We start from the raw sequence: 26,221 nt of genomic DNA, 5'->3' as shown, positions 1-26,221 counted from the left end.
AGGAGCCCCGACTTCCATCCCTAGTGACTGTCCATGAGACCCCCGAGAAGAAGCGATTCTTCCATAAGACATGGAGGAAGAACGTGGACAGGTGCAGTTAGCAGCTCTGTATGTGAGATAAGGCACCGAGAGGGGGTGGGAACAGGGCTTCAGGCTGCAAGTCAACACCGACACCTTGGTGGGATTGGCCTGGAGCACTGGGCTGAGCAGGACCCTGAGGCTCTGTCCTGGGAAAGAATCCTGGGCTGGTTGGCAGTGCCTACCACGGGCGGGTAATACAGTGGGCACGAGCACAGCTGCTGGGCTTTGCCAGCCCTGGATTTCTGAGGTGGGTAAGTCCTTTTCCATGCCCCACTGTCCTCCATCCAGTCCAATACCTTAGTGGCCAGCAGGCGTGTCAGATAGATTTCAGAAACCATCTTGCTCCCCCGGTCACCCTCCTTCTGGTCCCCGTGCTCATGGTTCTTCACCAGATGCCACATCTTGACTCCACTCTCCAGGTCGGGGGTGATCATGGGCGTCCGGGAGCGGAGGCTGTCGGGACTTCCCGTGTACCGGATCATATTTTCTGCCAATGTGAGGACCACAACCCAACATGTGGGAGGCCACACAGCCCCTATGTCCAGTGACTCCGAAGAAGCACCCCTCGCCCCAGCCAACCCCAAGTACTATCTGGTCCCTCCTGCAACTAGTGGCTGCTGACTGACTTCTGGCCCCAGTTTTGAACATTCCCTGAAATGGGGACGCTTTCTCCGTTATCTCTGGGGCTCAATCCACCACTCAGATCATCCTGGGCCCTTCCTCTCATGCTGTCCATTGAGTCAACCCCCAACTATTCAATTTGCAAAAACAGAAGCTCGCACTTCTTTTACACGTTTCCTTGTGTGCATTCTCGGGATGTGCTCTGTGCAGCCAATTATGCTCACGAGCAGGTCACCTGCCTCCTTAATAAGCGCTGGCCACCTGAGGGACCACCCCGGCACCTGCTTGCCTCTGTCCTCCCCTCCGGCTCCCCCAGCTCTGCCCACTGATTGGCTTAGACCCTTGTCGGTATTTGTGAGATGTGGTGCACTGATGGGCCTACTGGGTGCAGGGACCATTCCCTGTGTTCATCTGCGGGCCTCTGGAGGTGAATGTTTTTTCGATCTCTGTTTAACTGATGAGGACACCGAGGCCCACAGTGGTCAGGTGGCCCGTCCAGTCCAAGCACACAGGTAGTGGCAGAATGGCACCATCTTTGGGACTGAAATCTCACATTCAGCACCCTTTCTCCTCCACCACAGAGCCTCAGACGGGGGGCCGCCCCTTCCCTGCACTGCATAATGACGGTGTGACCTTTACCAGACATTTAGCATCTTTGCCTCTGAGTTATAATTTACTAATCTGCATAATAGGGGGAAATAATAATTATTTAATTCACTGGATTGTTATGAACATGCTGCGAGATAATGAGCACCACAAAGGTGTCTTATGGGCTACAAGACTCTCGTGGAGGGGGATGTCCCCCCTTGGCTCCCGGAGGAAGGTCCTGCTGATGCATCAGTCACTGACCGGAATCAGGCGCCTCTGCCAGACATCTCTCTTCCCTGTGGCCAGCCTGCCCAACTCACCCCCGACTCCTGCCCCCGGAGCCAGCTGCCCTCCAGCTATGCTGCTGCCACAGCAAAGCTGCTCAGGAACCCTCGCCTCCCGTGGACCCTGAGATCTCACCGTATTTACTCGCCGAGGTCCTGGAGACGGTGGAGTTGTTCACTGCGTTATAGGCCGTCACCTGCTTGGACACTAAAGCTACCACGGAACCATCCGGCACCTACAGGGAAAAGGCTTCTAAGGGCCTGGGCACAGAAACTCTGCCACCAAGGAACCTGGGGCACATGAGAATTAGCTCCATGCTGAGGGGCAATCAGCACCTGGCTGAAGAGCCTCTGAAGGTTGCCCCTTTCCTTCGCCTTCAATGGCAGGGGGACATCTAAGGAAGGCCTTGTCTTGGGGACTCGGCCCATACCTGCGGGAAGCATGCAAGTCAGCATCCTGGCTCTAAGGAGGCTGGAGTTCCTGGCTGGTGGCATTAGTTCCTCCTGGGTCCCCAAAGGAACATGGACTAGTGGTGAAGAAGTGGGTTGGGGGCTTGGTGCCTAGGCTTAGGATGACCCTGTGATTTAAGGCCTGAGATATCCAAGGAAATGCTATCTATTTGTCCACTTCCTGTTGTCCACGCCCACCTCACCTGGTAATGGGCCAGGGTGTTGAGTCTCTTCCAGTCGTTCTCGATCTTGGTGGTGATGTCTTCATCCTGAAGGATCATTCTCGCCCCGCTTCCTTGTCGCCACTCTGCAGGGGGGAGAGGTGGCATCTCAGGGAGGCCTCCTGGCCCCTCCTGGGGGATCCTGAGGACTGCTCTGTGGGCACCCGCCCAGGGCCATCTCCAGGATGCACTCACAGGTAGACAAGGGCCAACGTGCTCCTGTGAGGACCAGTGCAGAGGTCCTCAGCGCAGAGTGGCCGAGTTCCAGTCAAGGTCCTAATCCCAACGACCATGTGCCCCAAACAGGGATAACAGCCCCTGTCCTCCCCTGCCACCTGCTTGCTGTAGGGGGCCACATCTGCAAGGAGGGGATGCTCAGTAGGCACTGGTGGAATGAACGAGCGCTCCACAACACACCAGGTGCCTAACAGAGTGGTGTGCAGGTGAGAGGCGCTGTCGTCACGGAGTGCCTGCCATGTGTTTGCTTGATTGTCAACTCCCAGAGCTGGTGAGATCAATGCTGCAGATGTCGTCACTGTACACCTGTTCCAAGTGTGTCCTGTACTCTAAAGCTGGCAGGTGGGTGGGTCCTCGTTGGAAGGGGGATGAGGCAAAAGTATGCAGACCCAGTCTCATGCCCAGAAGGACCCCTAGCCCCACAAAGCTGATGCGGATAATAGAACCTTGTAACCTACCCAGTGATTTCCATGTTGTAGGTACACACCCCCTTCTCCCTGGGGGCCCTAGAGCCAGCAACACATGTGCTCACTTATGGGTCACACATGGGAGAATAGGGGGCTGCTTCCCATCAACCAGGTCCCAGCACCCTACTTAGCACAAATCCTGTGCAGATGGAGAAGGGCACGTTCCGGTCTTGAAATGAACACACATGGAAATTCACGTGCACGCCAGCTCTCATGCTCGGTACACGCACACACACCACTCTCACAAGCACGCACCCAACAGCAAAAGCAGTCTCTTAAATTCAAATGCAACATGTTCCAGTGGAGAAGCCAGAGATCTGGTTTCCAGGCAGCCCAGGCCTGGCTCATTGGCTGGTAGCTATGACGCGTCTGAGACGTGCAGAAAACACCAGGCTCGTGCAGAGCGCAGGTGGCTGCCGCCCGGAGTCGCCCGGCCGTCTCTGCCTGACCTGCCAAGGATTTCTTCCCCCAAGAACCATGGAGACTTGTTTTCACATTCCCTACCCCATTTCCCTCTGGCAAAGGCCAGCTGCGGGTCCCCTACTGGCCACATTTGTGATACGGAAGGCACTGATGCAGTCTCCACTATGCATGCTGTGGCCGGTGCTGCCACCCCCACTGGACAACTGAATTGTGGGGCCGTGACTTGGTGCAGACCAGGCTGGGCTGAGGGATAGGGCAGGGGGTTCTCCAGCTTACAAGGAGAAGTGGCTGCATGGGGGCACAGAGACAGCTCTGGGGCATGACGCAAAGGTGGCCAGCATTCTGCATTTCCTTTGCCCCCCAGATGAGTCTGAAGGAGGTCTCCTCCACGGACGGGGCCATGGGACCTGCTAGGTCTAGATGGAGAGGATCCCTGCCAAAGGCCAGGCCTCTAGTTTAGCAGCCATCCTGGCACCCCTTGATGATGGAGTTGGGGACTCCATCATCACATGACCTGGGGACTTGAGCAATGACAGTTGGTGACTGATTCGGGACCCCAATGTGGGACTACTCTGTTGCAGAGTTATGCAGTGCACAGCCTGTACAGCCATACTCAGTAACTCTGGCCCTAAGTCATGCCCAGTAATTATGTAAGCAAATGAGAGTCAGTTGACTTCCATGTCCCCATTCAAATAAGTAGGGCAGGGGATGGCCCTGTCTCCCCAGGACAGCTGCAGGAGCACCGATTGTCCTTGGATTATAAAAACAAGGCTTCTAGATGACCTAATTAGCCTGTCTTGGCCCATGTACGGGACACAGGAAGCACTTAGGAAGTGTTTATTCAGTGACTAAGTGAATGGACGAAAGGTTGGAGGGGACCAAGGATGGGCAGTGCTGGCCTAGTTTCCAAGCAGTAGAAAGAGGCTCTGGCATGTGTGTTTATGCCCCCCGGGGGTGGACAGGGGGCCACAGGCAGGTGAGCTGAGAGCTGCTATTTACCAGGGTGGAAGGGGATCTGAACTGAGAAACAAGACCAGGCACTTCCACTGGTAGCAGCAAGAGCTCTTAGATCACTGTCACTCACTCCTCTAATTTTACGACTGGGAAAATGAAAAGATCTGGAAGACAGACCTAGAGGTCATCATGCCCGGCCACTGCTCAGCCCCCAGCCAGCTGGGCCTGCTCCATGGGCACTGCCCTAGGCCATCAGGATGCCCAGGTCCCTAGAGGAGGTTCCTGGGCTCTGGGTCTCCTTGGTGGGGAAGGTGGATGTGGGTGCAGCTTGGGCACTGGATCAGGTCACCTGCCCCCTAGGTTGACCAGGGTTGACACCAGGAAAGTTACTTCACTCTGGGACTCAGGAGCCCCCGCAGGCCACTGGAAGGTTTCCCTGGGCCACGTTTCCCTTCCCTCAGTGCCTGGGCGTGCTGACGACGTGGCACGTGCTCCCCCGCAGGCTGAGCCTACAAGCAGGAGGCAGTGCAGCGGGCAGGCCGGACACACTACAGAGGCCAGCCCTTGGTCACGGGCTCAGGGCTACAGGAAGGGGCCTTCTGGCTGCCCGGTCCTGCTGTCACCCCAGCCCAGCTCCCAGCCTGGGGCAGGGCATCTGCGAAGTGGTGATTGTTGTCTTTTCATGTCAAACCGTTGGGATTGTTTCCTCAAATCCCAATAAAAGAATCGTGAGCCGGAATCAAGGGGACCACTTGGCCGTCCTCTTAGATCTCTTAAGCCTGTTATTTTTGTTACCCTGTACACAGAAAAATTGCTATGTGCTTTTTTGTTCTGAAATATCAGAAAGGTTAAAAAAAAAACCAAAAAAAAAAAACAAAAACCAGTTCTATGCCATCCCAGGAGCAGCCCAGTCTCCCAATCTGCATGTCTGAGCCCATGAAATCTCATTTCCACCACAGGAGGGAGGGACCCCAAGGGCAGTGGGGACGTTGAGGGGGAGCCGGCCTGCCACCCTGGTCCTCTCTGCTTAAGTCAGCCTCAGGAGGCCCCCGAGCAAGGGCCACTCTGTGCTCTCTGGGTCACAGAGTCAGTGTATGCTTAGTTTTATTTAATAAGAGTAACAGGCCTCCTGATCCTCAGACGTGCATTCTTCTCACCAGAGAGACCCCGACTTGCTGATAAAGATGCTAAAAATACTCCTTTTCATGCCCACACCTTGCTCTGTGTGAGGTGGCCACCTTAGAAGGGCTGAAGGGCACTGTGACAACCCGGTCGATGGCCAGCATGCTCGGGTGAGTGCGGAGCCTTCCAGACAGAGAGCGTTGGCTGCATTTGGGGCCTAGAGAGAGACCCCAACCTGCCTCTAAGGTACCTGATGCTGGGAGATGCCCAGATCAGCCATGGCTGGGTGAATCCTGGGTGATTCCTGACCAACACCTCCTCCAGACGAGGACATCTGCTGTCCCATCCAAGGCCTCTCCAGGGCCACCATGTGGAAACCTGGACCCGGAAGGCCTCAGAGCCCCCTTCTCACTCATTCACAAACCACATTTAACGTCCTGGGGGCCCTCCGTGTACCAGGCACGGCACTGCAGGACACGGGGCGGAGCTGAACAAGGACCTGGGATGCACAAAACCCTTGCCCTTGAAGAGCTCCCTCCAAAGTCCCAGTGCACGGGGCGTGGAGGAGGGAGACAGCGAGGAGCGTGCGGGCAGCTGGGCAGGAGGGAGCTGCTTGGGCCGATCTGTGAAGGACGGGTGAGCAGGCACTTGGCCGATGGCCAGGGAGCAGGTGGACTGGTCCAAAGGCAGCACTGAGTATTGTGACCTCATGGGAGAAGGAAGACCCGGGAGGCCCCAGAGGTCAGGAAGGAAACCCAGAAAGGTCCAGTGTGCCAGGCCAAGGCACCTGGACTTGAGCTAGGGCCACGGGGGTGGGGGAGATGATGGGAAGAAGAGGGCCTCAGTGGGGCAGGACACAGGGAGACCCACTGGAGGTGGCCACCTCTGTCCACCATGGAAATATGAAGGCCTGGCTGAAGTGGTGGTGGTGGGGGGCGAGGTTCAGACTCGGGGTGCTCAGGCAATGGACCAGAAATGCCCAGCAATGCTCCAGAGGACGTGGGAGCCCCAGGGCTTGCCCCTGAGTGCGTGGGGTGTGTGGTGGGCAGTGAGAATCTGGGCAGAGGGAAGGGGAGGGATCTCCAGCAGCCAGCCTGGAGGGAGTCACTGACTCTGAGGGCATCACTACTGGCCTGGACCCGGGAGGGGTCCCTACCCACCAGCCCTGACACCGAGAGGGAAACGCTCCCCGGGACACTTGACATCTCCTTAGCTGTGGCCGTCACGGTGGAGGTGTGCAGGGGGACACACGGGGACCCGCACACACGCCGTCACAGGCACACCTCATCTGGACCCACGCAATCCTGCCTGTTGCCATCCCCCTGAGACCCATCCCAGGAGGCCCCGGGCCGGAGGAGACCCACCAGGCTAGTCCGAGCCCAGGGAATCAACGTGGCCACGGGGACCAGCTTCACAGCCTGACTGTTCCCACTGGGGCTCTGGAAGCCCGTTCTCCCGGGGGCTCCCGGCACCCCCAACCCATGTACCCCAAGTCGCAGGCTGTGGACATGACTCTACTGCTCCATATGAAAGAGCTGGGAGAGGCCATGAGAGGGTCAGAGTGACCCCTGGGAAGGTCAGAAAATTGAGCTGGAAGTGGGAGAGAGGAAGGTCTGCAAAAGTATTTTTGACAAAAAAATTAAATGTATTGTGATGAGCTGTTTCTCCAGCAGAAAACGGTCGAACATGAAAGTTGGCACTTAAAAAAAAAAATAGATTCCTGAATGGAAGTACATGGTCTGCATTTAAGGCACTGAGTCTTTGTAAACTGGGAAGCGCCTGCCCCGGCTGGTTGGGATTTGGGGGGAACAGGCAGGGCTGACGTGAGATGAGCCAGAGTCCCTGGATCTTCCTGAATCTGGAACACTGGGCTCTGGTGTCCCTCCTGGAAGTTCATCAGGTCAAAGAAGAGTTAAAGAGGCAGGTGGCCACGGGGAGGAGGGAAGGTGACCCTGGTATTCATATGCATGGCACCAAGAGAAGATTGCTAGCTGTGACCTCTCTCACAGCACCCGGCAGCCACCGTGCCCTGCTCCAGGCACCAAGCACAAAGGACAGACACACTCTCCATCCAATTTGTTACACTTCCATCTTCCAGGGAGAGAGGGAGGTGGAATAAAAAAAAAAAAAGAAGAAGAAAAAAATCCCATTATCTTTATCTGTCCTTCCCATCAGGTGCAACGGAAAATGCAAACGGGGGGACAGCTGCTGTGAACTCTTTATATTTCACTCAGAAGATAGTGTATCTTTTTATTGCATACAGGAATTACTTATTTGAAAAAATATATCCTTTCAGCGTGACCTGAGCTGCAAGACAGAGGGGGTGGTGGTGCTCCAGGGGCTATTGATAGAGCATTTGCATTAAACTAGAGGAATCTCTGGAGGTCATGGGCAGTAGCAGGAGAAGAAAGGCCTGAGGAAGAGATGGGCTGGGAGGAGGTAGAGTTCTCTCCTTTGCCCTGCTGTGTGACCTGGGCCTGGGCACTATGCCTGTCTGAGCTGCAGATTCTCCATCCAGGCAGGAAGGGTAGAGTGGCATCAATTATTTCCTCTGGGTAGTGAAAGGAGGAGACAAAGAGTCTCTTAGAAAAATGTCTTGCCTGTACTACTGTGCTCAGAAGTGACAACCTTGACCTCGTCTCCTGGGTACCACCATGCTGGGCACAGAGGCTGACACAGGTAAGCCCCTGGTATGTTCGTGGAAGAGTTGAGTAGTGCAAGAAGATACAAGCCCTGCCCTGGGTGGAAAGGGACATAGCCTGGTGAGGACAGCTTCTATATTCACCTGGATACTGAGCTTTGAGACCCCAAGCTGTCTCAACCTTTGCCCTCTGACTATCTTTCCTTCCACAAATTCCAACAGACGCTGGCCCCATTTGGGTTCTGTGGATTTTATTTGTCCATACATGGTTGGCTAGAGTGCCCAGATATTGGGTCAAACATTATTCTGGATATTTCTGTGAAGGTGTATGTATAGGAGATTCACATTTAAATCAGGTCAACCTCATATGGTGGGTGGGCCTCGTCCAGTCAGTCAAAGGTCTACACAGAACAGAAGCCTGACCATCCCTGAGCACCAGGGACCTCTGCCAGCAGGTGGCCTTCAGCTCTTCCCTGGCTCTCCCGCCTGCCAGCTCACCTTGCAGACTTGGGGCTGGCCGCCTCCATCACATATGGCCAATTCCTTAAGATAAGTCTGTCTCTCTCTCTCGCTCTTACACATACTCCTCCATTTATGAGGGCTGTGTCCTTCAAAGCCATCATAACATGAAAATATGGCAAGTCGGGGCACCTGCACTACTGGCCCTCGGCTCAGCCTGGCCCCTGGTAGAGTGCGCACAATGCTCACGGTGGCGCACGGCTGGGCAGCGTCCCTGTCACAAGCCTGCTCTACACTAGCGTGTTGAACACGTCTGTCATTTATTGAAGACTCTTGAAAGTGGAAAGCAGGACGGTCCAGCGGCTCCCCATGGAAGGACCCACCTGCTCTGCCCATGGGGACAGGGTGGAAGTGTGTGGAAAGGGCATTCGGGCCTCAGGGGAGCCCCGTTTTCCTTGTATGTAAACTAAGTCTGGCAGGAAGAAGGCCAGAGTGGGGGGTCAGCTCCAAATTCTGGAACAAAGGGACACTTTGAAGGAGGCCCTTGGTGAACCGAAGCTCCGCTCCGGAGCCCTCTGCTCCTTGGCTTCTCCCTCATTAGCCCTGCTCTGGGGCCTTGCTCTGGAGGTGGCCCGGCAGCATGTGCAACGGGACTGGGGCCCCTCTGTGACCCTGGGACCCGAAGCCCGAGCGCCAGGGTGAACACTGTGGCCCTGGAGACTGTGCCCTGGGAAGCAGGGGGAGGTGGCCTTTTTCTGGCCTGAGCAGCCTGTGACTTGAGAGAGCGGCCACCGTCAGGCAGGCCCTGTTGGCCCAGCAGCCCTCCCGGTGGATAGCTGGAAGGGGGTGGCCCTGGCTGCGGCTGGACTGCAAGAGGTGCTCCTCCTTTCCATTGCAGATTTGCTTTGTGGGGTTTGCACCCCCAGATCTGGAGAGGGAGTGTCTTCAAAAGCTAACAAGCAAGCCAAGCGAGGTGGCGCACGCCTGTAACTCCCCCGGCTCAGGAGGCTAAGGCCGGAGGACCGCGAGTTCAAAGCCAGCCTCAGCCACGGCAAGGCGCTAAGCAACTCAGTGAGACCCCGTCTCTAAATAAAATCCAAAATAGGGCTGGGAATGTGGCTCAGTGGTTAAGTGCCCCCGAGTTCAATCCCCAAATCAGCCCCCTCTCCCCCCAAAAAAGCTAACAAGCAGCTTCTTCCCCTCCTCGGCACAGAGAAAGCCAGGCAGGAAACTGCTCCTGAGCACTGGTCCCCAGCGGGTCATGGTTTCTCTCAGGACACCCGCAGACAGAGAAGGGCTGCTCCCTGGTTGTGCTTCAGAGGATGCGCCCTCATGGGGAGCTAAAGAATGCTGGCTGCCATCCCTGGGCTTCAAGGGCTTAAGCCACACAGCCCCAGGAGTCCCCATTCCCTGCCCCTCCTTGTAAGGCGGAGAAGCTGTCCCCATCCACCTGATCCACCTGCTGCTCCCGATTCCCAAGCACCATGCACACCCGCCCACAGGTGTCCTCCTGCATTCCAGCAGGACCTCTGCAGACCCACGGCCTTCAGGAAGGGACCTCAGATAATGGCGTCTCCTCTCCGCCCCTCTATCAGGGAATCCTTCCAACTCGTTGTGCAGATAATGACACCGAGGAGCGGGGTGGCCTCTGCCCTGGGCCCCTCAGATAATAAAACAAAGTGAATGGTGGGTGCCACCTGCTTGCCCTCTTCAACTCCCCGGAAACCGTCAGGGAGCACCCCGTGAACTACCTGGGGAGAGGAGCCCCGGGCCTGCCTGGCATGGGCTCCACAGCAAGCCCTCGACCTCCTAAGTCTGGGGGCCCCTTATGGCCGCAGAACAGGCCACGTCACACAGGCACGCACGTCCACCCCACCCGGGGGACAGTTCCCTGGACACACACGTGGGCACACTCATCCACTCCCATCCCCTTCCCCCACGTCCCCCACACAATCAATCTCTCTTCCCTAGCACAGGGCCTAGGGCCGCGCGCGTCCAGCCAAGAGCCAGGCAAGAGGGTTAGTGGAGAGGTGAGACCTGTAGGCGGTGAGCAGAACTGCCAGCTCCTAAGACCCTCTGGCCATCAGGGTCTGGGGGGCGGGGTGGCGCCGCAGAGTGGAAATTCCCTCTGGATTTCAGCAAATAGCGCAGATGCCCATCTGTCCTGGGTGGCTTAGCTGAAGCCAGCTTAGAGGCCGGATGGGTGGGTCAGGGGTCTCCCACCCCGTGCTGTCAGGAATCCTTGGCCTTCTCTCCTGTCCAGCACCAACAGTCAGGAACAGCCACTGCCCTTACCCATGTTACCGTCATCCCCGGTGACAGCAACCAACACTCACAGAGGGGACTGAAGGCCAGACACTGCATGAAAAAGACTTGTCCATGCATCATCCCCCCGGATTTTTACCATCAAACAGATTATTATTATTATATCCATTATTTATAGGCAAGGAATTAAGGCACAGAGCGATTAAGTAATGTGGCCAAAGTCACACAGCGAGGACCGAGTGGCACCAGGACTCGAATCCAGGTGTCCCACAATGCTGGACTGTCTCTCTTCCACTGTGGCCTCTTCAGAGCCAGGGGCTCCCCAGGAGGCTCTCCCCTGGATGACATCCTGTGAGACACTCAAGCCAGCCAGAACTGATCTAAGTACAACTGGCCCTCGGCAGCAGGCCTGGGGCCATCTGTTCATGGGACACTTGGACACCATGTCATCCTGCTCCTCAGCAGCCTGTCCTAGCTCGGTCTTCTTATTCTTTCTCTCATTCTCTGTGCTGACCCACATCTCTGGAGCAGGAGGGATTTAGCAAAAATTACAGGCACAGGACAGAGGGGGGCGGAGCGGAAGCCAGACCTCGCCTCGGAGACCAGACGAGCAGCTTTTGCCTTTAAATCCCTTCACTGAATGCGACACCACTACTCCCAGCCTTTGGTCACTCAGAGGACCCCAGCTAGGCCAGATCACCATCAGACCGTCAGCGAGCCACCACCCCCCTTCTCTGCCCATTGCTCACTGACGGGCTCTGGCCAATGCCAGCAGCCCATGAAGACAAGTCCTGTGGGCTCCTAGGGGGCCAGCCATGGCCCTCCTCATCCACTGATTGTCCCTCCGTCCCCTGCGTCCCGGGGTTGCTGCTCCTGCCCTGAGTAAGCAGGAAGTCCTAGGACTGGTCACAGGGACAGGCCCCTGGGTGGGGGGACAGCCAACTCACCAAGGTCCATGTCTGCAGCCTTGGGCCGGTGGGAACAGGGCACATTCTTGAAGATGGCATCCAGAATCTTCTCTTTGACCTGAGTGATGGTGTCACAGTTGAGGATCTTCACTGGGACCTCAGGGCTGTTGGCATTGTCTGGACTGACACAGCTCAGGACCTGGGGGTGGCGGGGAGGCAGCACATGGGTGAGGCAGAGGAAGAGCTCAGGGGTCCCCGGCAGCACCCTGGGATCCTGTACAGCTTGTCCTCTCCAGCGCCAGCCCTGTGTCCCCACCAGGTGCCCTGCCCTCTCCGTTCAGAAAAGCAGGACAACTCCCAGGCTCAAGGTCATTGCAGGAGTGCAAGTTCCATGCTTGACTGCCTGTTGGGATGAACTTCACGAAAACTCTCTCACCAGGTGCAGTGGCCCACGCCTGTACTCTTAGCTACTGGGGAGGCTGAGGCAGGAGGATCACAAGTTTGAGGCCAGCCTCGGCTACTTAGTGAGGCCCTGTCTCAAAATGCACCAGACACACAATCTTGGTGGCACCCTTAGACCCTCGAACCCATTCTTCTGTGTCACCCTGTTTCTCATGGCTCCCTCCCAGACACAGGTGCACTCAGTGCTAATGGGATCAGGGCTCCTGTCCCAAAAGCTTTAATAACTTTAATTTGGGGAGGGTTAGGGCTTTGGGGAAGGTGGAGAATGTACAAGAGGCTTGATGTATTCAAAAAGGTGCCCTTGGAAAAATCGCAGGTTAGGACCACCTGAGATTCCTTTCTGGCTCTGAACCTGAACCTGGTGGGAGACAAGGCCACCGTCTGGCTCATTCTCTTTTGGGAACAAGTCAGAAAAGTTAAAATGCTACTTCACCAATTTTTTTTTTAAGAAGTTCTGGAATTTTCCTTTGAGAAGTTCCAGGGTTTTTTCCCTCCACTCTTTTTTGCAGTGGGCTCTTTCTGCATGGATGATGGAGCTGGGGGGCCTGGGGTTCCCCGGGGGGCAGGGGTGCTGCTAGGCTCTCTGGGCCCCCGACTCTCCTCTGGCCCCAGAGCCTGCGCCCTCTGCGTGCTGTTCTCCTGCTGGGGACTTTCCCTCCCTCCCCCTCCCCAGAGCCCTTTCCCAGTGGCCTCATGTGGCTCCCAGAGCCAGACCAGAGCCCCGTGCGCTGTGCTCCGTGTGTTGGCAATCAGCTCCCCGGCGCTGGACGGCTGCCTTTCGTTAGCAACGGGGCTGTTATGAGCTCAAGTGGGGAACACTCTTATTCCACTGAGAAAGAGAAATCCTCTGCGTCTATAAACCACACTCATCCTCAACGCGCCCCCAACTGGAGACACGGGCGGCAGGACCTCTGGACCGCGTGTCCACATGTGCCTTCGCCTGGCTACTCCCTCCTGGGGAGCCTCCCAGCAGCCCTCCCTCCTGCTCAGCGGTCAGGCCTGACCCTTCCTGCTGCTCTGGCTGCCCCAGCTGTCCTGTCCTGGGGCCAGGAGTGGGTGGCTCCATGTCCCCCAGGCAGAGCAGGGCTTTTCCAGCCTTCTTCCCAGGAGAGACCATGGGGCAGGGGCCGCCACCTGCGGGTGAGCTCCTGGCATCTCTCCTGCCCCAGAGGTTCAGGGTGGCCCCAGGGGAACAGCTGCACAGCATACTTCAGGGCAAGGACCAGCCTTCCAGAGCGGAGGCACTGGCCCCTGGCCACAGGTCACGCAGCACAGTCTCTCGGAAGTTCCCGGCCCCCGTGCTCCTTGGCTACTTACTGAACAAATGCCCTGGGGCCCTCTGGGCTGGGAAGTGCCCGTGAACTTTCTTGTGGATAGAATCTCGTGGGCAGATTCTGGTCCAGGAGGTCCACGGTGGGGCCTAGGATTGTGCATTCTAGCAGGCTCCCAGGAGGGCATCTAGCCCCTCAGCAGGATTCCAGGTGACTGTCGAGTGCTCCTGCAGGCTTCCAGGTGAGCATGGAACCCTCTAGGGAGCTCCTAGGGGGCCCCCAGCGCTCTAGCAAGCTCTCAGGTGGGCATCTAGCACTTCAGCTGACTCTCAGGGGGCACCCAGCACTACAGTGGGCTCCTGGGAGGGTATCTCGTTTCTAGCAGGCTCCCAGGGGACACCCAGCACCCTAGCAGGCTCCAAGACACTACTGATGCGGGTCCCGGGGCATTCCCAGTAGCTGGGCCCTGGGTCATGCCAGGCCAAGTTCTAGAGCATCAATTTAATTGGACTTTTAGGAGGTGCACCTGAATTAAAGAAGTGCACTTTGGTCTCCCCCTGAGTCTCTCAGAGCCACCCGTTGTCCCTCCTGCCCAGGGCGAGGTTCCTACTCAAGGTTCCCCTAAGGGCTCCTCCAGCTGCTGCAGAACCCCACCAGGTCCCATCTTCGTATCTGAGCAGCTCACCTGGACTCTGTCCAGCCTGCTGCCGTGGCACCGTGTACCTTCCTCTCCCTGCTCCTCAGCAGATGGGGTTGCCCCTCCACACAGGGGAGCTCCCTCCCCCGGGCCTCGAGGGGCCCAGGCAATCTCCCCCAGCAGCCCCAGCAGCCCGGTCTACTCCAGGCAAAACAATCACAGTTTCTTTCCCCTTTTCTCCCCGCCTCTCTGTGTTTCCTAATGGATGCTCGGCCCTGACCCACTCCAATTTCCTCACATTCTCTTTGAGGCAGTCACCTGAAACCAGCTGGGTAAGCTAACCATCCTCTGACCTCGGAACAAAGCCTGCTGCAACTTGTGGGGGAGCATTATCACCACTCTTTGTGCTGCATTCAATATTGGGAAGCAGGAGGGAAGGGGTGGGGTGGGGAGGGGAGGGGAGGGAGCAGGAGCGACTCAAAGGTAGTTTTTCCTACTAAGAAATCAGCTCAGGTCTTTGTGTGTGTGTGTGTGTGTGTGTGGAGCTGGAGATTGAACCCAGGGCCTTGCACATGCGAGGCGAGCACTCCACCAACTGAGCTACATCCCCAGCCCTCAGGTCTCTGTTTTTTGGAAAGCCTTCCCCCTGCCACTTTTCCATTTTTGTTGGTGTCTCTAACCGTCCTCGGGAGTAGAGGCAGCCATGAGGGGCCTCCCTGGCAGGCGCTGCCTTTCAATCCCCAGGGAGCCAATCCTGGTAAATCTGTCCAGAAATCTTCTTGGTTTACCCCAGGGCTCTCAGAAGATGGGGGTGGGGCCGATGAATTGTGGTCACAGCCCTCCAGCCAGGAGGGACAGCTTTGTCCAGAGGTAGGGACCATCTCCCCAGCTGGCTGCAGGCTGTGGGGTCATCCCAACCCTGGGCTCAGAGCAACTGGGGGTGTCGGAGCATCTGTCTCTCCCAGCTCTGCTACACCCCCTCCCTCCCGCCACCATTGTCTGGTGTCCTGCTGATTCCATTTTAATTCCATCTATTCCCTGTCCCCTTCACTCCCTGGCTGTCTCTTTTGCTAACATTCTTGGGGGTCACCTGGATTTCACCCTCAACACGTTTTGTATACTCCTTCCTCCTTCCACTTCCTCTCCTCTTTCTTGGAGAAAAAGACTTGGAAGGATATCACAGTTCTCTCCAAAAAAAGCCTGAGGGTCACCCTGGGCACAGAAGGACGGTGGGCAGCCAGGAGGTGGATGAATAGCCATGCTGGAAGGCTGGCCTGAGCCAGCGGGAGTGAACGCCTGCTTGCCATCTCCTCCTGGGCACTGGGCTCCCTCAATTCCCTGGACAGTTCCAGTCAGTACAGCTGCTGTTATTCCCATTCCCACAGATTCTACAATCCCCTTTTTGCAGATGAAGAAACATAAACTCAAAGAAGTTAGGGACCTGCCTCAATGTACCCAGTCAGGGTTCAGATCTGGGTTTGTCTGATTCCAAAGCCACGACCTTTATCCATCCATCTGTTGATGGGCACCTAGGTTGGTTCCATAGCTTACTATTGTGAATTGAGCGTCTATAAACCCTGAGGTGGCTGTGTCACTGTAGTATGCTAATTTTAAGTCCTTTGGACAAATACTGAGGAGTGGGAAAACTGAAATGGTGGTTCCATTCCAAGTTTTCTGAGGAATCTCTATACTGCTTTCCAGAGTGGTTGCACCGGTTTGCAGTCTTCACCAGAAATGTATGAGCATATCTTTTCCCCCACATCCTCACCAACATTTATTATTGCTTGTATTCTGGATATTTGCCATTCTGACCGGAGTGAGATGGAATCTCAGTGTGGTTTTAATTTGCATTTCTCTAACTGCTAGAGATGTTGAACATTTTTTCATATATTGGTTGACTGTTCACATTTGTTCTTCTATAAAGTGCCTGTTCAGTTCCTTTGCCCATTTATTAACTGGGTTATTTGTTTTTGGGGTGTTAAGTTTTTGAGTTTTTTATATATATCCTGGAGATTAGTGCTCTCTACGATTACATCAGGTACAAACACAAGAATGGGAAGTTATACTCCATGTGTGTATAATATGTCAAAATACACTCTACTGCTACAATATTAAACACTGGGCCCTGCTAAGCTCTGCTGCCTCTTAGGGCAACTGCCGCCCCAGGAGAGGAGGGCCTGACCTTGATTGACAGAGGGCATCTCCGAGTTCCCTGGATGAACGCCTCACACTAGGCCACCTGGCCTCCCACCCCACAGTACAGTCGTACTTGAACTTTGGTGGGTGGTGTGGGGGCTGCAGAACCACCAGGGGCCCTTGCTAGTTTCCTCCCCTTCCTGCCCCATGTGCCACGACCTCGCAGGAGTGGAGGGCGGCTCACCAGGGTCTTGTACTCGATCTGCTGCCGGATGAGCTTGTCCTCGCTCAGGGAGTAGCGGGCCTCTCCCGTGATGGCATCTATGGGGCCCTTCTCCATCTGCTGCTTGATGGCGCAGAACAGGGAGAAGAGGGGCTCCCCAGCACACTCCTGGATGTGACAAGAAACACGCCGCTGAGCTTCAGGACTGCAGGGGTGCAGAGCCCACTCCATGCTCCTGTCCTGCCGTTCTCCTGGACCCACCTGCTTCTTTATCAGTTTCCAATTTTCTCTTCTGTAACTCTTTACCTTTCAGATTTGTGGGGCTCTTGGCTCTCTGGACGCAGGGTCTTCCCCATGTCACCCTCTCCTGCCTCCTGTCTAGAGCCGGCTCCTCCTTCCTCCCTGTCTCCCTCCCCCGTCCCTCCTCCATTCACTCTCTCTGAGGCTCCACCAAGAGCAGAGCTGGGTCCTCTGTGGTACGAACTCTAGGAAAACAGGTTGGTCATTGGAAGCCAGCAGTTCTCCCGCCTCCCAGGCACATCTTGGCTTATCTGCTGTGACATGTGGCTGCTGTACCTAACCAGGACCCTTATCAGCCTCCCTAAATCTGGGGCTGGGAGAGGGAAAAGGAGTTCGTGAGGAATTAAGAGATGAACTATTTTCAGCTTAAGTGGGGACTTAGCTTGAAGGTCCGTGCAGGGCCCTCTCAGGGGCTCCTCTGCCCCTTAACTGGGAAAAAAACCAGCCACGAGGGATTTCGTCCCAGAAACAAACTAGGGCCAGATGGGATCCCTGTCTTTCAAGACGGTGATGAGGGGCAAATCCATTTCTTGTGGGATGGAAGTGGCGAGGCCCGCCAGAGTGGACTTGGGGGTGCGGCATGGAATGGGGCAGGCTGGGGAGCATGCAGGCTGGTCCCCAAGATGGGAATCACAGCAGGGCCAGAAATAGGGCCTTGTCCCATCCTACCTTGAGGAACTTGTAGAGGAGGAAAGTGAACCAATTGGTCAACATCTTTTCAGCCACCGACTCCGTCCTGTCACCAGACGCCAAGGGAATAAGCAGAGGAGGACAAAGAGAGACACAGCGGGTCAGAACCTGCAGGCCTGGTGGCAGGGCAAGGCGTCTGCCTCCCTCCTGCCGCTCAGGCTCCAAGGCCCAGGCATGAGATCCTACCCAGAGGGAGATGTCGTGGACTCCCAGCTCCCAGGGTGGTCAGAGGAGCTTTATCTCCAAGCTGGAGAAGGACCTGCAGCGTATCGGGTGACGTCACAGGTGGGTAGTTTCTGGGCCTGCTCAGAGTGGGCTGTCTAGTGCTTTGTGTTGATGACGACAGGGTTCCCCACCTGCCGTCCTGCATGGTGATCACTGGCCACATGTGGCCATCAAAAGTGAAAATTGTGGCTGGTGTGTTTGAGGAGGGGAAATTTTTCATTTTATTTACTTTAACGAATTTAGATTTAAATAGTTGCCCATGGCTGGTAGCTCTCCTGTTGAGTAGCTCAGCCTTAGAGAACTTTGCGTGAGCAAACAAAATCAGGGGAGATCCTAATTTGGCAGCGAAAAGCAAAGAAAGTAGCAGGGGAAGAGAATCATGGCCAAAAAAAAAAAAAAAGGCCAGATAATCCAGATGGAGCTCATAACCGGAGTTAAAGACTCCAAGCATGGAGGGCCACATGGAGCTGTAAAGCTAGTTCATCCCTCGAGACGTCAAAATCATCCTGTTTCGAAGGCTTCCACATAATTTGGAACTTCCTCTGGAAACCCTTCTAGAGTATGATTTGCAATGAGAGGAAGTGCCTTCTTGAGTCTTTCATGCTACAATCCAAGCCCACTTATTCTTTTAAGTGAAGATGCAACAGCAATGTTATTATTTGTGGTTGCATCCATTTAGAGAAAACAGATTACATTCAAACTTGTGCTGAGTGCGTGGCCAGCTCCAGAGTGAAACCAGCCCGTCCACCTGTTTGCCATCCACATATGTTTGTATGGAGTTTAAAGTTGCAGTTGACAGAAAATACTTAGTAACTAAAATTCCAAAGCATTTGGGCGTCTGCCAGCCCAAAGTGAAGGTGAAGAGAAACAAGAAGAATACTGAGAGAAGTGGGCAGCCAGAGGCAAGAAGGAGAGAGAGGAGGAGGAGGGCAGAAGGCGCAGGGGCATGGGGGAGTGGGAGAGGAAAACAAGCCGGGGAGACAGACCACACCAGGAAATGGGTGGGAGCTCTGGCTGGCAGCAGCAACCTAGAATTATGCCGGTGGGTGGCTCCGTGGTGGAAGTAAAACAAAAATCAAAATGATCCACCTTGCTGTTTCCAAAGCTGGATGACTGCCTCTCTATGCAGCCACCTTTGGCATCTGTGCCAGTGAGTGCCTGCTGTACCAGGAAAAAGCCTGAAGTGAACACTTCTAAAGCCAGATCTATCCACAGGACCAAGCAGGGGCACTGAGGCATAGCCTCGGACCCAGAGACCCAGGGTGAAAGTCAAGGGCCAGGTAGACAGAGGCAGAGACCAACAGCTGGTCTGGGCAGAGGGCTGGCCTTGACCACTTCACGTGGGAGTTTTGTAACTTTAGATCCACCAAGGCAACAGACATTGGAGTCACGTAGCCCGGAGGAGCCTTCCCTCGAATACAAGCAAAAATAGACAGAGGCTGCAGCCACAGGCCAGGGCATGGGCACGTGTGCACATCTGCCCTTTCTGGTTTGAACAGCGTGCTATAGGAGCTGCAGGTGCACCATGGACCTATTCAGAGCCTACAGCAAGGATCAGGAAATACCTGCTGGGCTGCACTGGGTAAGTGGCTACCAAAAGGTCTGTGCTCAGTGCTTCTCCAACTCTACTGCCATTCGAACCAGCTGGGTTCCTCTTTAAAATGCAGATTCTGATTCAGGGTCTGGGGGGAACCTCAGATTTTGCATTTCTAACTAGCTCCTGGATGCTGTACCTGCTGCTGGGCCCTGGGCAGCAAGAAGCCATGGGGTCTCTCTCCTAATTCCAGCTCTGGCTTAAAGGAGGCCAGAGATGGGCATAAATGACCTCTGAAGTATCCACAGAGAATCAAAATCCAGGGAGAGGAAGGGCATCAAAATCCAGAGAGAGGAAGGGCAGATAAAGTCAAGTGGAAAGCAGATACAGGTGGAAGAAAACCAGAGGGTGAGCCAATAGGCACCCTTGTGACAGGCAGGGGCTTCTAGGAGGGCGCTGGATGGTGGGTGGTGGGCGGGGTCTTGGGGATGAAGCTCAGCTTCTGGCAGCACAGTACCTTACCCTTGGGGAGTCTGGCTGCTCCTCTTGCAGCCTCCTCTGGTCTCTGGGAGGCTCCAGGAGCCAGGTGGCTCAGCCTGGAGGAGGCCAGCAGGGGATGCTCAGACGCCCGGCTGCCACCCTGGGCCACACCCTCACCTCCTGAGCAGCAGCTTGGGGTGGTTCTTGCTCTCCAGGTTCTTGTCGATGAGGTCGGCCAGCAGCTGCTTCAGCACGTCGGTGGCGTACTCCAGCTTGCTCTGCAGGACGGTCATGATGAGCGAGGCCACGTTGCCGCGGTCGCGCATGGAGAAGCTGCGCTGGGACTCGAGCGTGCGGATGAAGGACAGCAGGAACACCTTGTTGTTGATGAGCTGCGCGAAGAGCTTCAGGCCTTTCTCCACGCGCTCCTGCCGGTAGCCCGGGACCTGCCGGGAAAGGCCAAGGATGCCCTGGCGACCTCCTGCGGGAGCTGGAGGGTCCCACCCCACCTCTCACCCATCGCTATCGCTGCAGCCCAACTGGCTAATGCTATCCATCCCCAGGAGCCCAGCACTGTACTCAGCCACGACAGGTCTTTACCTCCCGTTTAGAGACCATCCAGCTGAGGACAGAACTAGCCACAGTTCATAAACGGCGTTTCTGGGATCTGAACCGGCATCTGCTGGACTCTGGGGCCTGAGCTCCTCCCTGATGGTGGTGCGGAGCTGACAAGGTGCCAGTTCAGGGCTGCTGTGGCTGGCACCCTGCTGATGGGTCACCAGGACTGAGCCTCTAGCTAACCCAACACCCTGCCCTCCCCACCCCATGGGTCCTGTGGACAGGCAAGTGGTCTGAGTCAAGGTTTCTGGGTTCCACATGGACTCTGCCCCCATCTGCTAGGTAACCATGGACAAGTCCCTTCTCTAGGGGCCTAAATTTAGCCTGAGAAAAGGGGAAGATTGAGCCCAGTGGTCTCGAGGACCTCACTGACTCTAGCCTGTGATGGGACACCTTCTGAGACCCACTCCATCCAGAGGAGGGGGCACAAGAGCTTTCTGCCTTCCTGCCCACAGGGTCTGTTCCTGGGAGGCCCAGCAGGGTGCACTACCCCCTGGGCAGTCACCCGCCAGCCACCCATGTACAGGAATATGCTCGGCAGCACTGTCTGCCATACTCCAGCCTGGGAGCTCCTGGTGTCCAGCAGTGACGGGAATGGCCTATTGCTGCCCCTGATACAGGGACCAGCTTCTCCAACATACCGAATGAGAAAGGTCAAATGCACTCTTTACATAACTCCCTTTAAATAGACTTATTGGTTATTTGGGGGGCGGCTGTGTCTGGAAGGGGCATGGGGGCCCCTCCCTGGAGGACTGGCACTCTGCTTCTCCACCTGGACGCTGGCTTGCCAGGTGGGCCAACTTGGGGGAAGGTCATTGACCGGCACACTGACAACCTGTGTGTTGCTCCAGCATCTGCATCTGAGCAAACAAAAGGTGACTACAAAATCACCCCAGGGGGGCATCAGACCCCCAAGGGGAGTTACCTCCAGTCTTTGAGAAGGACTGTCACATAGGCAGCCATCAAGAGCATGGTTTCAGAGTTGGGGGAACTTGGGTATACTTCTATCACCGTCATTGACTAGCGGGGACTCTTAGTAGACTTAATTTCACCAGCAAAATGAAGATAACAAGTAACACATGATATGTACCTGGATCTTATTCTGTGTCAGATACTGTTCCACGGGATCTAGGAATCATTGACCCATTGAATCCACAAGACCCACGAGGAGGCAGGTCCTGTTAGGACCCCAGGGACCCGTGAGGGTAAGGAGCTTTCCCAAGTCCCCAAGACAGAAGCGTCAGGCCAGACCAGCAGTCCGTGTCACATCCTCCCACCTCCTGGGGCATCACAGGACTAAGGGACAATGTGTGCTCCTGAGGTTCAAACTGGCAAAGACAGAGATCGCCAGAGAAAGCCTATCTGTCTGGGGTCATGGGAGGTGGCAGAAGCATTCCTGGCCCGGGAACAGGTAGGGTGTGCACAGGAGGGCACTGCTACACAGGCCCGAGTGCTGCCTGAGGCCACCTGAGGCCTTCTGTAGAGGGCGCTGTGGGCCGCCCTGATGATTGGCTCACAGCGGCCCCAGCAACATCTAGCTGATTGGCTCCTCGGCCCCAGCAACATCTAGCTGATTGGCTCCTCTGCGGTGATGCTCATTGGGCTGTTTCCCTGCCCTTTCAGACCACGGAGCTGCTCATTGGGGGACTTTTTTGGCTCCGCCCACGTGACCCAGCCAATCGGCCTCAAGAGCAGGAGGATTGGGGGAGGTGGAGAGAAGCTGGTGGGGGAGAGAGAGGCTTGTGGAAAGCCAGTGGTGGCAGTTGAGGCTCTGAGGGTTTTTCCTGAGAGGCTGTTTTGTTTGGCGTGTGTGGTTCTAAAAATAAAGTTAGTTTCTTTTGACAAGTGGCTCCTGATTGTGCCCAGCCAGACTGCGGCACGCCCTGCGCCCTGCAGAGCAGCGCCCCCATGGAGCGTTCTGGTTGCCTGGCATCAACAGCTCCCGCGGGTCTGTCTTGCTGTGGAGCAGGTACTTGGAAGGCCGGTTCTCAGGAGAGAGATGAGAACTCGCCAGAGCCAACAGGTACAGCAGGTGCTGGCCAGGGCCACCCTGCAGCTCATCCTGGCTCTCAGAACAGCCCTCTGACCCGCAAGGGTCCCTCGCTCCCCAAGGGGGGCCATCTCTGCTTGCTTCATGCCTGGCTCCCTCGTTTCCCACTCCCCCGGGAGCTGAGGAGGAATTGGCAAGGGACCTGTGGCAGCCTCCCCTGCATAGCCAGGCCTCAATCTGCCGTCTGACACCCACTGACCTCCCCCCAATCCCGTGACCCTCCTACACAGATGCTTCTCCCTCTTGGTGTGGAAACGTTCCAGGGGAAGCTTCTAGTTGATCTAAAGCAGTATTGCCCACCCCGTGAAGTCACTAGTTGGAAGTGTGAGGAGGGGAGTGTCCTCTTGTTAGACTGTCCTAAGGAGTAGATCACCAGGCCCCCCTTTTTGTGGCCTACTGGCTAAGTCCAGGCACTGTTCACACACCCATTAAAACATGAAGCCGTCAATCACAGTCTCCCAATTTCAACCCCTCACCAGCTCTAAACTCTAACCTGTTGGGTTACAATTAAAGTTTACTATCCAGTTTTATATTCACAGACTTCGACTAAATTAGAGAACCATCTGGTGAATAAAGAAAGTCTTGTTTCAGAGTGGCATTGGCCTGGGGGGGAGGATGGTTTTGGATACTCCTTACCAAGATATTTCCCTTCCATCTCCTCCGTCCATAAAATGGGGAAAAGGCATCTATCTACCTTGTGCACCCCAAGACAAGGGGTGCCATGCATTAGATGTCACGGAAACTCCTGGGCGAGAGGGATCTGTGAAATGCAGTCAATGGAGCAGGTGATAAAGCCACTGCTGTTAATGCGCGCACGGCACCTGCCAAGCACTTTACATACATTATCTTATTTAATGTTCGTAAAACATTATGACATCGGCTCTCATATTCTCGTTTTACAGATGAGGCAATAGACCCCAGAGGTGATGGAGTTTTCCTTCACACACACGACACTGTGGTCTCCAATTCCAAAACCCAGCCTGCTGGTCTGGATGCTATTTCCTACAGGTGGCTGTGCTAAAAGCCTCCTGCCCAGGGTCCCAGGCACTTGCTGCCCAGGTGGCCTCTGTGTTTTGCAGAAAGTGCAGCAGAAGCAGGAGGCCCAGCATGCATGTCATGGTCAGTATGGCACTTAGCTGTCCCTGTGACCTCTTCTGCCTCTCCAGGTGCCATAGTGCCAAACCTGCCCAAGGCTGCTCTCTCTTGACAGCCAATTTGAAGATTCAAACTAGAAGATCTGGCACGGGAAAGCTACAGGGAGAAGCCAGGGACAGGGTTCCTTGTGGTGAAAGGTGGGGCAGGGCCTGGTGCTAGGAAGCCAGACAAGCTTGGGTTTGGAGATCCAGCATAGCCCTTCACCAGCTAGGTGGCCTTGGAACAAGAGTAATAATCCTGAGAGATTACTAAAAGATCCCATCTCATCCCTGCAAGGTCATTAGAAGACTTCATTGAAATAATGAACGTAATGTGCCTGGCACTGTGCACTACATGTGATGGGGACCTGGCAGATGGCATTTTCTGTTTTTATTAGGGTCCCTTGTAGCAGTACTGCTTTGAGTGGGTTAAAGGAAGACAAGGACAAATAAATACTGTGTGACTCAACCCATACGAAGTCTCTAGATAGGCAGATTCACAGAAAGTAAAGGGCGGCCGCCCACGGTGGTTGGGGTGGGGAGAACCAGTAGCTAATGCTTGAGTTTGGAAAGAGGCAGAGGCACTCAGCATGTGTCTATGGCAGAAGTGGTAAATGCCACATTATATATATTGTACTACAATTTTTACACTCACGTGACCTATTTGTGACTGCCCATGTCTGACGATTAGCCAACTGTGGGCTCCTTACACAGAGACAGGAGTGAAGCTGGTGATTAGTTCCTTGAGAGCAGGAGGCTGGGGGGTCAGAAAGTCTCCCTTTTTGACAAAGTCAAAGACAATGGGAAGTAGTCATATTTGCGGGGAGATCTGCAGGTGCTGGATGAGGAAGCAGGCCAGGCCAGGATGGGACACAGTGTGATCTACACCATGGGTTTGGAGCCCAGATGGGGCACATCCACGGAAAGCACCTTGCGGGGAATACAGACTGGCAGGGTAATTACCAGAACCCTGAGTCCTGAGTCTCCGAGTCCCTCTCTATCCTCTGTGCCCTTTGAGGGATGTCACCATTGGCAGTCCCTTGAGTATATGCCAAACCAGTGCCAAGCCACATCTGAGAGTCTGAGACTCTACAAAGAGGCAAGAAGATGGAGGAAAGCCATAAGACAGATGGGACCAAGTGAAGAACAGGAGCAGATCTAACGTGGGCCGTACCAACAGTCTGGATAAAAGATGGGGAGGGCAGTGCACGTGTGCCCACCAAGAGAAAACTTATGTGGGAGGTGACTGTCCTGCCCCAAAGTAACTTTGACACAGTCTTAGAAAATACAATTAAGAAGTTACACCCTAAAGAAAGCCTTCTTAGACCTTTTAGAGTTTTGAACTAGTGAAAAAAGGAGAATAAGTGCAGATACTCATCCTAGTCGAATTCTTACAATCTTCTCTATCCCACCCAGAGGGGTCAGAATCCCCTTCCCAGATTGCCGAGTCCACCCTCCTGAAGATAGATAGACAAGCAGACATTCAGTTCTGTGGTTGCTCGCTGTTTCCTGCATGTCTATTCTGTCAAGCACCCTACTAGGCTGGAAGGTGGAATCACAAAGATTAATAAAGTGGAGCACAGTCTGCACACGTCTACACACACAGCCATCACTCCGTGGCTGTTTTTTTGTTTTGTTTTGTTTTGTTTTTTGCAGTGTTCGGGATTGAACCCAGGGCCTTGCTCATGCCAGGCAAGTGCTCTCCCACTGAGCTCCACACACAACCCTTTTTATTTTTTTATTTTGAGACAGTGTCTCACTAAATTTCCCAAGTTGACCTTGAACTTGTACTCCTCGTGCCTCAGCTTTGGGAGGAGCTGGAATTACAGGCGTGTTACCACTGTGCCTTGCTCCCATTTCCCACTTTAACTAGAACTTGCCTACACCTCAGTGCCCCAAGAAGCCTGGTGTCTTGATGCAAATAAAGGAAGAGGCTGAAGGAAAGGGGGAAGGCAGGGAGAGATGAGAGGGAAAGAGAAAGGAGCCCAGCCCAGGAGCCAGGCCAGGGCTGCTGTGGACACAGACGTCTTGAGACACCTGGCCTTTTTATGTGATAGATGATTCACGTGTAAATCCATGCATAAACACATGTGGACAGAAAAGGTACATCACCAGTGAGGACAGAGCGCCCACTGCCTAGAGCCTCTACAATGCCTCATGGTGAGGAGCCAACGGGAGCCCCCCTAGACACCAACACCCACAGCCTCACTGTGGAAACACACACGTGCTCCACTGAACAAGCAGCATGGGAAAAAGTGTGTGCCACAAGCGTGGCAATGGAAGTGCCTGTGCTGCAAAGTCACTGCCTGCCACAACCCTTGTAGAGCCCAAGTGACACTCCTCAGGCACCAATATTGGCAACGTCTCCTAAACCCCAAGAAAAGGATCCATTTTTATTTTAAGGACCCTGTCCATCTTGGAGTTCATCTCTTTCCCACTGTGGCTTTGGCTGCAGATTTCTCTTCAATCCTAGTTAAGTATCCAGAGGTCCCAGGCAGGTTACTGTGGTAGCACTCTCAAGGTCAAGTGCCCAGGCTTGGGACAGGGAACGAGCCTGCTGGAGTCTAACTGCCCAGACTCAACCCCTGCCTCCGTCCCAGGAGCTGCATGGCTCCAGACAACCACTGGCTTTCCCTGTTCCCTTAGTTTTGTCACCTGTGAAGTGGGCTCACCCACTCGGAGGGTTTCTGGGTTAAATGAATGGATCTATGCAAAGCTCTTGAAGCTGTGTGCGGACTTAC

General features: G+C 55.0%; 1 protein-coding gene across 2 annotated transcripts in view; it reads right to left on the bottom strand.

Annotated features, from left to right (window-relative positions):
• Window positions 1–26,221, bottom strand: part of Plxna4 (plexin A4) — a 425,679-nt gene that overhangs the window by 15,128 nt on the left and 384,330 nt on the right. For both annotated transcript variants that reach the window (XM_046455106.2, XM_058582832.1), the window contains exons 22-28: window positions 19,857–20,125; window positions 17,420–17,486; window positions 16,472–16,618; window positions 11,761–11,920; window positions 2,228–2,331; window positions 1,711–1,810; window positions 378–568 (exon numbers count right to left, since the gene is read on the bottom strand). In XM_046455106.2, the coding sequence (XP_046311062.1) occupies window positions 378–568; window positions 1,711–1,810; window positions 2,228–2,331; window positions 11,761–11,920; window positions 16,472–16,618; window positions 17,420–17,486; window positions 19,857–20,125 (1,038 nt within the window). The remainder of the gene's footprint in view (window positions 1–377; window positions 569–1,710; window positions 1,811–2,227; window positions 2,332–11,760; window positions 11,921–16,471; window positions 16,619–17,419; window positions 17,487–19,856; window positions 20,126–26,221) is intronic.

This window comes from Marmota monax, unplaced genomic scaffold, assembly GCF_021218885.2.
Source record: "Marmota monax isolate L192 unplaced genomic scaffold, Marmota_monax_Labrador192_F-V1.1 WCK01_AAM20220418_F8-fsc00131, whole genome shotgun sequence".
Classification (NCBI taxonomy): domain Eukaryota; kingdom Metazoa; phylum Chordata; class Mammalia; order Rodentia; family Sciuridae; genus Marmota; species Marmota monax.
Note: the sequence above shows the minus strand (reverse complement) of the source record. Positions and strands in the feature narration are given on the sequence as shown.